We start from the raw sequence: 12094 nt of genomic DNA, 5'->3' as shown, positions 1-12094 counted from the left end.
ATCTCTTTTTTTCCTAGGCAAGAAATAAAGGCAAGTTCATTAGATGTTCTTGGTGGAATATCTTGGGGCATATAGCCCAGACTTCTCTAGAATGTCATTTTGATGTCTTGGAGTCAAAATGATTAAAATCTTAATGTGCTATAGGGTTGTGATGAAAAGTGCAGCTCTTTGCCACTCAAGGTATGGAACAGAGTACTGTAGCTTAGAAATGAATGGATCTTCTAATACTCATGGAAGTATTTGTTAAATAGAGTATGTGATGGCATAAATAAATACACAAATATATTCTGTATGTATCACTTCTGCTTCCGTATCAAACTTAACATTTAAAAGCATCATCACTGATGAATTTGCCCCATAACAATTTTGAATGCAGCGTATGAAGATGAGATCATGTATCTAGAAATGTTGAGCCTACATTTAAAGTAAAAGATTTTTCCCTTTTTATGTAGACTTCTCAACACTAATGGAAATGTTAAATTCTAATACGTGAAATAATTACTTTCAAAGGCGAGCATATTTTTTTAAAGTTATGTAGCTAAAGTAATCCATAGCCTTTTTCAATAAAGTTTGCATTAATTGCTTCCAATTGGAAAAGTAGTATTACCAAAGTATCTAGTTGCTGCTGTGGTCCTTGGGTTAAACGCCAGATGTCCTGTGCCCCTTACAAGCTGTGAAATATCTCTGAGTGGAGCCATGGGTGAAATGACACAATATCTTGGCCTTGCTTTAAAATCCTCCAGCCAAAAAAGACTGGAATATGAGGCAAGAACAGCAGTGTTGATCTTTGTTGAAGTTGGGTTTGGGGTGCAGGGGAATAGATTATACCTTTCTTTCTGCTTTGGGGTAATTTCTATAATAACATTTTGGGAAAATTTCCATAATAAAAGTTTTTAAAATATGCTTCCACCAGAACGTCATTTTTGCATAATGAAAATGACTTAATGGGCTGGTGTCTAAAGTAATAGTGATGCTATCTAATTTTTTTTTTCCAGATCTGTGTGAAACTTCTGCTAATCATACTGAGCTCTAGGAGTGCCGTGCTGCTAGTTGTAGAGAGGAGTAAAGTCACACCCAAAGGTCAATGTCTGCATTTTATGTTTGCATGTTATCTTTCATGATAAGAAATTTTGTCTCATACCATGTTTGTCTCCGTTTATGATTTATTTTGAAAATCTGTTGTTTGACATCATGACAAACCCTGAGTTTTTTAATAGGTGAAGCTGAGGAGTACATGAAACTTAAATTAACCTTTGCAGATTTTGATGAATCAAGCTTGACAAGAAAGAATTTAATTCTGTATTGGGGGAAAAAGTGAAGACATTTCATAAACAAAATAGGGATTTCATAATGTATGCTGTTTATTTTATAACAGTGTATGTGCACGTATACAAGTGCAGTAGCTATCTGATAAGAACTGAATTTGAATTCTCAAATACTTGATTGCCTATAAATTTAAGGAAATACATGGCAACAAATTCAAAATGTGGTCTTCTGGGTGAGATATGGCTATTGGTGAAAGAAACAAACTCACTTTTTGTCAGGAATGAAATTTAAATTTTTAGAAATCACAAGTTTAAAAATTCATCTCTAAAATTTAGTGGAGTGTGTAAAAACTAATGAATGCTTTAATTTATAGTAAACAATAATTATATTGGCCTCTCAAGCACCAATCTGAGTTTAAATGGTTTAGAAAGTTGAATTATTATTGCATCATGTGTTAAAAGATGACGCTAGTGATTGTGTTTTGTTTTACTCCAAACTCTTCTGGTTTGTTTGTTTTTCTTCTAAAGTTTTTTTATTTTTTTAAATTTTTTTTGGCTCACATTTAGTGTGTTGAGTTTACTACTAAATAATCTTCCATTCTTCTACAGGAATGGAAAGAGAGTTGGGACCTGGTCGGAAATTATCCTTTGACCACACTTAATATACAAAGTCTAGTAACAATCACTCCCGGAAATTTATTTATCTCTGTTAAATTTGCATTCAATGGAATCTGACTTTAATGATGAAAAATGTCAGGGTATAGTCTACACCAGTTTCTACAAAGAGATTCTCATTGTCTTTGGTGACAATCAAGTGGGTAGGATGCTACACATTCTGCCCGGAAGACCTAAAACTCTTTGCCATATTGTTACTCAGTTGCTTAAAAAGCACATTATGTGTTTAAATCATTCTCCTGACTCTTCAGCAGGAAACAATCCTTATATTTAGGAAAATTTAACAAAGCTAAGGGAAAGGGCTTTCCATGCCCCCTCCCCACCTCAACTCTGATTAAAAGTTAGTGAGTTAATATCACTTAATTATTTGGGTGCTTTTTTTTTTGATCTTGTCTGTAGCTGCTTAAGTATGATGGCTCCTTACATAAGCCAATGAACTCGCACTCTAGCTGACACACGATGGAAATAGAACTGAATAATAATTAACACTATTTTCCAGTAGGGTAGGACAATTGTTATTTAAAACGTAGTCCCTATAGCTTTATTTAAATGTACCTAGTTAAGGTTAATTTGGCATTTAAAGTAGTAAATCAGGAACATTCTCCTAACTTGGGTTTTCTTGGGAAATGCACTAAACAGGAAAATTATTCCCAAAAACCTGGTGACCTTCACAGGAACATGGTGGGAACTGTGACTCTAAGTAAAGCTTCACTGAAAAATGTTAACAGTTGTAATTGTAGAAGTGTTGCCAAATTTGTTTTCATACTCTCATTGATCATCATTAAAAATTCTCAAATGTAGACAATACTAACACTAATTATAGAAATTAAGAAAATGTGGACTCCTGTTTGTGACTAAACGGACACGGGGAGGTGCACCTCCTGTCACTGAGGGGTGCCTTTCTTTGACAGTGATGCTTTGCTTTGAATATAGAGGGCCAGGAACCTTGACTTACAGCGAATAGCTAAGGTTTTGCTAAATATGGCATTTCAGGTTTTTTCTTGGATTTCCCATTAAAAATAGTCTTGTGTCTTGCAAATTTTTAATATCTCATGACTTGTATATTTTTTCTTTCTAGAATTTTTTTCCAGATCAAACTTGCTAAACTCATGTAAATATTTGTAGCTTACGAAGTTACTGATTAAACCTGTATTTGAGTGATAACGCACAAACCACTGGATTTCTCATGGTTGCAGGAAGTCTTAGGTTTCCCTGTGGGTCACTGTTAGGTGGTGCTGCTTTTGCTCATGAACAATGAGATAGAGTAGCTACTCACTTTAGCATCCTTCTAGCCACCTCGGTGCCTTGTAAGTCACATTTATTGACCAAAACCGAAATAAAAACAAGTCATGGGGAGGAAACAAAAACAAAATAAAAGAAACAAGGCAATGTTATGCTGTGAGAGAAAAGTTTCTCAGAGTTGATGAAAAGCGACCTAATTCCATGTCCAAAAAAAATCCCTGCAAAAACACAGGGTAGGGTGTGTAATGCCTATTAAAATAATGAGGAGAGAAGACCTATTTGAGGCTGGACGGTTTCAGATTGTTGTCTTATGAGATGGTTGGTTTGGGTCTCCATGAAGACGTGTGAACCTGTTCTCATAAAAAAAAAAAAAGACCAAATTGGCTGAGATGCCCAGTTTATTTTTTGTGATGTGGATTACTATTTGCTAAGAACAAGCCAAGGACAATGAATCCGTTTTGCTGAGGAGTGGAGAGTGGGATTGTGCTGAAGTCCCAAACGGGAAAGATCAATACTTTATTTACTAAGACAACCCTAAAAAAATAGAGTCAATAGCTGGCTGTGCTTTTTTATCTGTTTCTCGGCTTAGGTTGATATTTATTCACATACGTAATCACTTTATCTAAATAAAAAATGATAAACTATATATCAAGCTTAAAATTCAGATGGTCATGGAATATGAGAAAAGTCATTCTTTGATGTGATTTTGCGGTCTGTTTTAAAACTTGGTACAAGTCTGTGAGGTAATCTTAAATGTGCTGAAGCTCACGCAATAGGATATTGTATAGTTTGATACCAAGACGCAATTAACAATGATACGAAACCATCACACTATGAATGTCCCTGTGAGATACAAGTGTGTTTTTATTATGATTCCCTAGCTGTAATTTAACTCCCCTTTATACGTTGCTTAAATTCCTCAGATTAGTTGCTTTTAGACCAAGAAACCAAGTGGATAAAAAGATCAAATGCAGTAACTGACATGGAATTATGGAAGTCGTAAAAATGTATCGCCCTTACATGACCTGGGGAGAGATACAGTCAATGGTATTGCTCTCACACGAAGTTTAACTTGTTGCCCCTTCCCCTAAACGTGTGTTTGCTGAGGAGAGAGGCTCTGCTCTTTGTAGCCCACTTTTCACGATCTGCTCCAAGGGCAGGAGCTGGTGATGAGATTTAATATAATATTGGCTCGTTCACTTGTGGGGTCATCACCAGAAACGTGGGGCTTTGCTTCAGAAGGACAGTTTGTGGAAGAAGAAGAGTCTTGGATGTCACCTATAGCTCTCTCCCTTCTGGATTCTTCGGGAAAGTCCAAAAATAGAGGGATGGATAAAGAGGTAAACAGATAGATAGAAACATGGAAGTGTAGATACATGCCCACAAGCACACAGACACGGACATACATAATAGAGGGGACACAGGGAGATCGGCTAGAGCTTCAAATTTCCAGTGTGGAGCTCTCAGGGAAAAAATAAGGTCTTTATTTTTTTTAATTCCTTAATTAAAGAAACATTCCTGTGCTCCGTATCTTGGAGAATTATCTCCAGATTTTCATGAAAGAAAAAAAAATTACAGTGGACATAAAAAAGATTCTACCCTCTACCACGGTAAGATATTCGTAGAACATATTTAATCTATTATGAAGTTGCTGGAAAACAAAAATGCCATGAGGCTGCACTGGAACTAGCATAGAATCTTATAGGGTGTGTCACTATATGGAACACGGATTTCAGTAAACCACAGATTAAACAATTTCCCTCTAAAGCATAGTAGCACAGAGTAAAAGCCCAACACAGTAAGGTGGGCAGTTTGATAGACAGTCCTGCTCCCTCAAAACCACAGGGCAGGGGGAAGTTCGCAAATCATGAGCTTAGTGAATCCAAGATGTGACCCAGAGGGACATGGCCTTCCCATGGAGCTGATAAGGGCTCCAGTAACTTTCTTCTCCTTTTGGGATTGTTAACACACCAGCGTCTAGGGAAGGCAGGTTATGTACTGAGGCATCGGATGCCCAGGGTCAGCTGATTAAGCATGGCCAGGGCTCAGAAAGATCCGGTATACTGTAAGTAAGAATGTGAATAGCTGTCTCAAACTTTAGGAAAAACAAGAATAGCTGTCTCAGACTTTAGGAATAACAAGGTCGGCACCTGAAAAGTTAGACTGTACTCCTGACGTTTTATATTAAGGGTTTGCCTCATAGCAGCTTTCTGAATAAGTGGGAATTTCTCTACAGCGTATTCTCTGATATTGGCCGATAAAAGGTGACTGTAATCCACGAGGCGACACCATTGTCAACAGAGAGAGAGAAGATTTCAATCAGGTGATTTTCATTGTTTGATAGAAGTAATCTTCATGGCTCTGTTGTTCTTCATCAAAGGGCGCTGATGAAGCACCTTCATGCCCTGTGGTTTACAGAAGAAAGCGGAGAACCAAAAAATAGACTATTTGGTCCTTATTAAAAATGGACCCTATGTAAAGCAATGTGGTATTAAAACAGAGTGAAATCTAATACAAATGTGGCTTCAACAAGTGTTATTAAATTATTAGACCTTCAGGTAAAAATATACCCTTGAATCGCTTTTATATGCAATCAAAGCCATGATGAAATATTAAGGCCCTAAGATTAAAGGGTCACGGGTGCGTGCATGTTTTGAAGCAGTGCCCCTAAATGATAAACAGAAAATGTTGCAGGTTAGCTCAGTTTTGCATATGCTGTGGATGCTGACACCTTGACCAATTTCGAGAGTGGAAGCCCCACTGGAAATCCTCACTCGATTCCAGGGATCAGGGTCAGCTGTGCCTGGTGGAGCTCGTGTGTGCCCATGGATGTGGTGTGGCTCTCTCTTTCCAAACTGCAACAATCCCAGCCATTTTCTTGAGCATGCACTGGCCCTATGGCAAGATCCCGCTGTAGAAAGATGGCTGTGTCGAGGTTGGAAGAGAGGGCTGATTGCAGCAAATCCCCTTCTGAAACAAAAGCCCAGTAAAAGATGCTGCTCTGCCTTCCTAACCGGTGTGATGCACTGGGGCTTCAGAAAGAAACACGTTTGGTTTTTTTGTTGTTGTTAAGAAATGCTTTCCTTTGTACCTGATAACTGAGTCTCAAGTCCAAGAAAACGATAGCATCTCTAGTTCTTGTGCTTCCCTTCTAGTAACTGGTGATTCATTAACAGACCAGGCGTGTTTTCTCCTGTGCACCGGCAGTGTTAAGTAAGGTACCATTGGCCTTATGCCTCAGCCCAGGCGGCAGCAGGCGCAGAGGCCCCAACTTGGGCCCTGCACAGGCCAGCTGGGTGACCTAGCCCAGGGCCGGCTGGCCCAGGCGGAGCCCCTGGGCACAGGCTGTGAGGGCAGAGAGCCCAGGCTGGCTGCTGCAGCATCTGTGCCTCGGGATCCCCTGGCTGTCCTGCATCCCTGCTCCGGGCAGTCCATGCCCTTGAGCGTAGGCTATCCTCACCCTGCCAGTGTGGATCCCAAAGGAGCAGACACCACAGCATAGGCTCAAACAAAGCTTTATCTCTGGGAGGAGGGTGAGCCTACTGCTTCCTGCCCATTCATTCTCACATTGATTTGTACCTGGGAAAGGCCCCAGCACAGCTCAGGGCCCTGCTCGCGGCTGGCAGAATGAGTCCGCGCTTCCGGTTAGTTGTGAGTTACCACTGTCCCCACTGGAGGAGCGCTTCCCCCTGGGCATGATCTGAATGGAACCTGTGGTGCAGAATCCTGAGAAAGGGCTGGAGGAGCCTCCTGGTGATCCAGTCCCGCACCCCTGGCTTGGGGGCAGTGCACCTCAGCCCCTCCAGGACTGTGGAACAGTTGGGTGGGGTCTTGCAGCTGAGCTTGGTAGCCGATGATGGTTTCCAAGTAACCACCGCTCCTCTCTGAAATTCCTCTTGGTTTAATCTTCCGCAGAGAACTCAGATGCCCAGTGGGCCCTTCTGAGTGCCCAGCCCCCTAAAACCTGCCGTGCTCACTGTTCTGAACACACTCACCCTTGCCCTTGGCCTTTTTGGGTTTGTGCTTAAATAAGCAAATACTCGGGAAGCCCTAGTGCACCTGAGGCCCCATGCTGGGTGCCGAGAAGGAGTGGTGCAGGGGGGGCACAGAGGTCCTCATGGGGAGAGGAGCCCCCGAGGTCAGACCAGCATAGCAGGAGGGCGACCTGTGGTGCGGCCTGGTGAGGACATTTAATGTGGAGGGTGGTGCTCTGCTTAGTTGGACAGGGCCTCCATCCTGAGCTGCGAGGAGAGCAGGGACCACGAAAGACTAGGCCGCTGGCTGTCTGGAAGCACTTACACAAAACACCAAAATTGGAGAACTTTAAGTCAAAAAACGTGTTCTTTGATTGGGTGGGCTGTGGTAGCCATGAGGGAAGGAGGCCAGGCCAAGAGCTCCAGTGACGTTGGGGAATAAGGGAGCCCCTTGGAGTCTCTCGCCTGAGAGTGAAGGAGTCAGATCAGGAGGACTCAGTACCTGCTGGGAGGACCCAGAAGGGGACTTCCCCCACACCCTCGATGGTGGCCCTGAACTCCTCATCCAGCTGGAAGGACCCAGGAGGGGACTTCCCCCCACCCCACCCCGATAGTGGCCTGGAATGCCTCACCCAGCTGGGAAGATCCAGAAGGGAACTTTCCCCCGCCCCCCACCCCATGGTGGCCCAGAATGCCTCACCCAGCCAGGCTTTGTCCTAGCCCAAAAACCAGGGCAAGTGCTCCCAGGCTGTGTGACGGAGAACTTCCTGATCTCAGGCAGGGACTTGGTTTTGCAGGAGGATTAAGAGTGTTGGGAAACTCCAGGCACCGCCCCCTGCCCACGCCACTGCGTAGACCCCAGGGGCCGTGCCTGGGACAGGATGTCCACAGGAAGTGCCCGCGGGTAGCCCGGAGACCTTGGAGGACAGGTGCTGTGAAATTTCAAGCTAAACACAGACTCTGACTGTAAGGTCGCTGCACCTGTCTCGGCACACATGGACTCGGTGGTGGGCCTGAAGCCAATTTGCATCCTGGTAGCTTCCCTTTGAAAGCCAGGCCTAGGGAGTGTGTCTCCAACACAGGCTGGTACCTGAGGGTCCTGGGTCGGGGGATTCTCTCCTTTCAAGATATCACTGCCACTGCGTGGAGCTCCTCACTGAGGCCTGCTTCGACAGCGGGCTTAGCCTCCTGCCTCGTGCCCACTGAGGGGATGTTTCCAATTCTTTCCACTGCATCCACTTTAGAGACCAACTCATGCTCATCTGAGCCTCCTCCCGTGCTGCAGATGCAGCTGGACTGTCCCAGCTGCCCTCCCCAACCCTTCAGAGGAGCAGGGTGGGCCTGTGCGAGCCTTGCTCTGGGGAGCCTTGAGACTCTGCTCCTCTGGAGGGATATTTCGACCAGAGCAGGCCCAGCCTGGATGGGGCAGGCGGTCTCTACCACCTCAGGCTGCTCAGGCAGGAAAACTATGGAGGAAAAGGGCTGCCAACCTCTTTAGCTTGGGTTTCTTATTTAAAACCAGATAAAACAAAATGAAAATTGGAAAAACATATATTTTTTCTTATAAGAGAAATACAAACATTTAGAAAGCACATTTTAAAAACATGAAAATAAAAATTCTCAAAATTTCATCATCCAAATAATTGTTTACATCCTATATATACACATGCAAATCTGTTAATACGTGTGTGTGTATATACACACATCTATAAATTAGATTATATCTTATCGACCGTATTATGACCTGGCCTTTTCACTTGATGTATTGTGAATCTGTCTTCATGTCACTCAAATTCTTCTACAGCATAAAATTTAATGGCTGCAAAGTGTTTATTTCACGTATTGCAAGCCACATTTATGTAACAGATCTCCTGTATTAGGCCGTTTCGATTATTTTCAAGTGTTTATTATTGAGAACAATGCAGAGATTAATTTTTGTAAGAGAATATTTAGCAAATTCAAGAACATTTCCGTCAGCTAAAATTGCAGAGGTGAAAGGCTCCCGGGGAAGTCGGTGCTGGGAAGCTGGTGATGGTGGGAGAGGCTGGCTTGGGGCAGGCCAGTGGTACCAGGTTTCTTGCTGCTCTAGGAAGGTCTAGGGAGATTTGGACCCACATTTCCAGCGACTCTGAGTCCTCCAGGGAGACCTGGCACCGGACAGGTGAGGAGGCAGAAGAGTCCTGCCCATGGGAAATTCCCATCTTCAGTTCCAGGACAGGGAACCCGGACGGACCGAACCCCGCCCGCCCACGCTCTGCAGCAGGACTGTTTGCTGAGCCTCGGCCAGGTGAGTCCAGCGCGCCACGGCTCCTGCTAGCACAGCAATGGTGGCGAGCTCAGCACTGCCCTTTACAGTTTATACGTCCCTCCCGAGGGCACTATTTTATTTCATCCTTGTACAAATTTTGTAGAGAAGTGCCATTTTCATCTCCACGTTGGAAAGAACAAACCAGGGTCTGGAGACTTACAAGTGGCCCAGATCAAAGGCCAGATTCCTGGCTCTGCAGCACGCCCATGCCTCCCTTGAGGGGCCGCTCAGGCAGAGAAAGACCCCAGACCTGGGCTTCCTGCCCTCCCTGCTCTCATGGGCCAGACCCTGTAAAGGCAGTGGTTGGACCAGACAGTGCCTGCGACCCTCGGCTCTGACGCAGGAGCAGGGTGTCAGGAGATCCAGGCTGCAGGGCTCTGCACTCGGATGTGGTGGGGTCACACATCAGCACCGAAGCATTTCCTTTGAGAAGACCATGACTTTCTGGGCAGCCCGGCGGCTGCTCATCAGGACAGGCTGGACGTGGGCTTGTCCGTGGTGACATCTCTCTTAAAGATCGTGGTGTGAACATGTATGCCAACGAGAGGCAGGAGGGCACCCTGAGGAACACATACCGCAAAGGTGTGCTGGGGGCCCAGCGTCGTGGCTGCAGCAGAGCAGACCACGGAACCAATGCTCATTCCCAGGCCTCCGTGGCAGCACAAGGCGTTTGGGGGTCCCTGAGGCCCCACATGGCCCAGTGGTGGGGAACAGAAACAGCACCCACATGTTACTGCTGACCCAGAGAGGAACACAGGGCCAAGTGTGTCAGAAATCCTCCTTGCGGGGACTGACTCCTTTGAATACAAATAATTTTAGAGTGTGGCCACAGGGTCAAACCCTTTACCTGGCACAGCTATTGATTGTATGGATTCCTCAACGTGGTAGCACTGATTTGTTGACCTTACTTTTCTTCCTTATTTTTGGCTCTAGAGAGCTGACGTCCTTTTAGCAAATATTCATTTCGCCTTTCCATATTCCTGTAAACCAGAGCTTCTTCACCTTTCTTAATGCCATGGATCTTTTGGGCAGCCATGGGAAGCCTACTGACATACCCTTCTGAGATGAATATATTTAAATGCATGCAATAACATACACAGGATTTCAAGGGAACCAGTCAGATTTAAATAGTTACAAAATGTATTTTCATTGTGATGCATCTTTCTTTACTAATATCTTTAATAACAAGATGTAGCAGCAGGTCTATTGGCAAATTTTGAAGTAGTGAGGAGCAGAAATGATATTCTGAGATATCTGTAGGTATAACATGATATGAAAATATCTGTGGTTTAAATCAGCCACAATGTCACAGGCACTGCTAAACCCTGCAAGGGTTTGATGTCTACTTCATAATGAAAAGAATCAGTGGATTCCAGTTAGAGATGGACTAGTAAAAACAAGGATGAACTTTTCCCATCCAAGTTCACAGGATCCAGATTTAAAACACCTGCTTTAAAGTAAACAGAAATAAGTAATCCTGTTTAGAGGAGCCCGAAACACAGAGAGGCTGAGTGTTTGGTCCAAGACAGCACAGCAAATTAGAGCTTCTGTTGAATACATTGCCTGGCTGGTGCCATCTCCAGCTTTTTCCTCATTAACTCTCGGTCTTAAAATGAATACTAATCTGGAAGTTTCATCCTAAAATGCTTCCAAAAAGACTAATTGACTATATTTACTACTCAAATGATGAAGACTACTGGTGAATTTATAAGACTTTTAAAGGAGCATTTTAGAAAATAGGAAAAGGGTTATAATTTACAATTCAAACCCAAATCACACACAGAATTGTTCAATTAGGGAGGATTAGAAGATTCATTTTTATCAGAGAAAATCTTGAAAATCCAATGTCCAGTGCTCAGTTTTGGTCACGTGATAAAATTAGTGACGAGACTGTTTGAAGAAATCCTTCAGACCAATATCCACACTTAAAGGAAATGGACATTTCTACAGAAGTCAGCTGTAAGCTCCATTTATTGTGGCAGAGGGGACCATGACCATTGGGTCCTCAGGGGCCAAAATAGTTCACAAAATAAAGCACTCTGGAGGCAGTGGTCTTCCCAAATACAGATTGATTTCATAGACTTCTAGAAATGTATGCCAAATAGAATGGAATGGTCTGCGGTTATGTCCTCATTTAACTAATAATCTAAATGAAAGCATGGGTAATGTAACTCTTTCACTCTATCGTAAATCAGAAGTATAAGTTCCCATAGCGATTTCTTTTCCACGACCGCCAAGGTTATTGCACGATACCACAGTCATCTTTCCATAATAAAGACGTCCTAACCCATTCACGGTGAACCTTCCCAGGAGACGAACTCTCCCTCTCCGCCATTTCCGGACTGGTTTCCTCTGTCTGTCCCCTGACTTTCATCTCGGCTCTATTTCTTTTTGCCTCCCCCCGTCCTCTGAGTCTCAGCCACGGATAACCCTACAGCCCGTTCTCCTGCTTCACGGAGACAGTTGAGAGAGGCCGATGTGAGCTTGAGTCTGGAGATTTGTCATGTACAGAGATGGCACCCAGAATGCCTAGGGGGTCCCTGCGCCCTCAGCCCCCCACGTCACCAGGTCCCTCTCCTCTCTGCCCCCAGCTTCCTCCTCCTTCCTGCCCTGCTTGTTTCTTCCTTCTT

At 43.9% G+C, this 12094-nt stretch overlaps 1 protein-coding gene across 4 annotated transcripts in view; it reads left to right on the top strand.

Moving 5' to 3' along the window:
• Positions 1 to 11528, top strand: part of CNPY1 (canopy FGF signaling regulator 1) — a 41991-nt gene extending 30463 nt beyond the window's left edge. For 3 of the 4 annotated variants that reach the window (XM_015448337.3, XM_065542844.1, XM_065542843.1), the window contains exons 4-5: positions 996 to 1080; positions 5419 to 5700. In XM_015448337.3, the coding sequence (XP_015303823.3) occupies positions 996 to 1033 (38 nt within the window). In that variant the 3' untranslated portion in view covers positions 1034 to 1080; positions 5419 to 5700. Of the gene's footprint in view, positions 1 to 995; positions 1081 to 5418; positions 5701 to 9245 lie in introns of those variants that run through there. The other variant, XR_012433130.1, reaches the window with a different exon arrangement.
• The last annotated feature ends 566 nt before the right edge of the window (positions 11529 to 12094 follow it).

Source organism: Macaca fascicularis, chromosome 3 (genome assembly GCF_037993035.2).
Source record: "Macaca fascicularis isolate 582-1 chromosome 3, T2T-MFA8v1.1".
In the NCBI taxonomy this organism is placed as follows: Eukaryota; Metazoa; Chordata; class Mammalia; order Primates; family Cercopithecidae; genus Macaca; species Macaca fascicularis.
The sequence above is the reverse complement of the archived record's forward strand: the minus strand, read 5'-3'. Positions and strand labels throughout refer to the sequence as shown.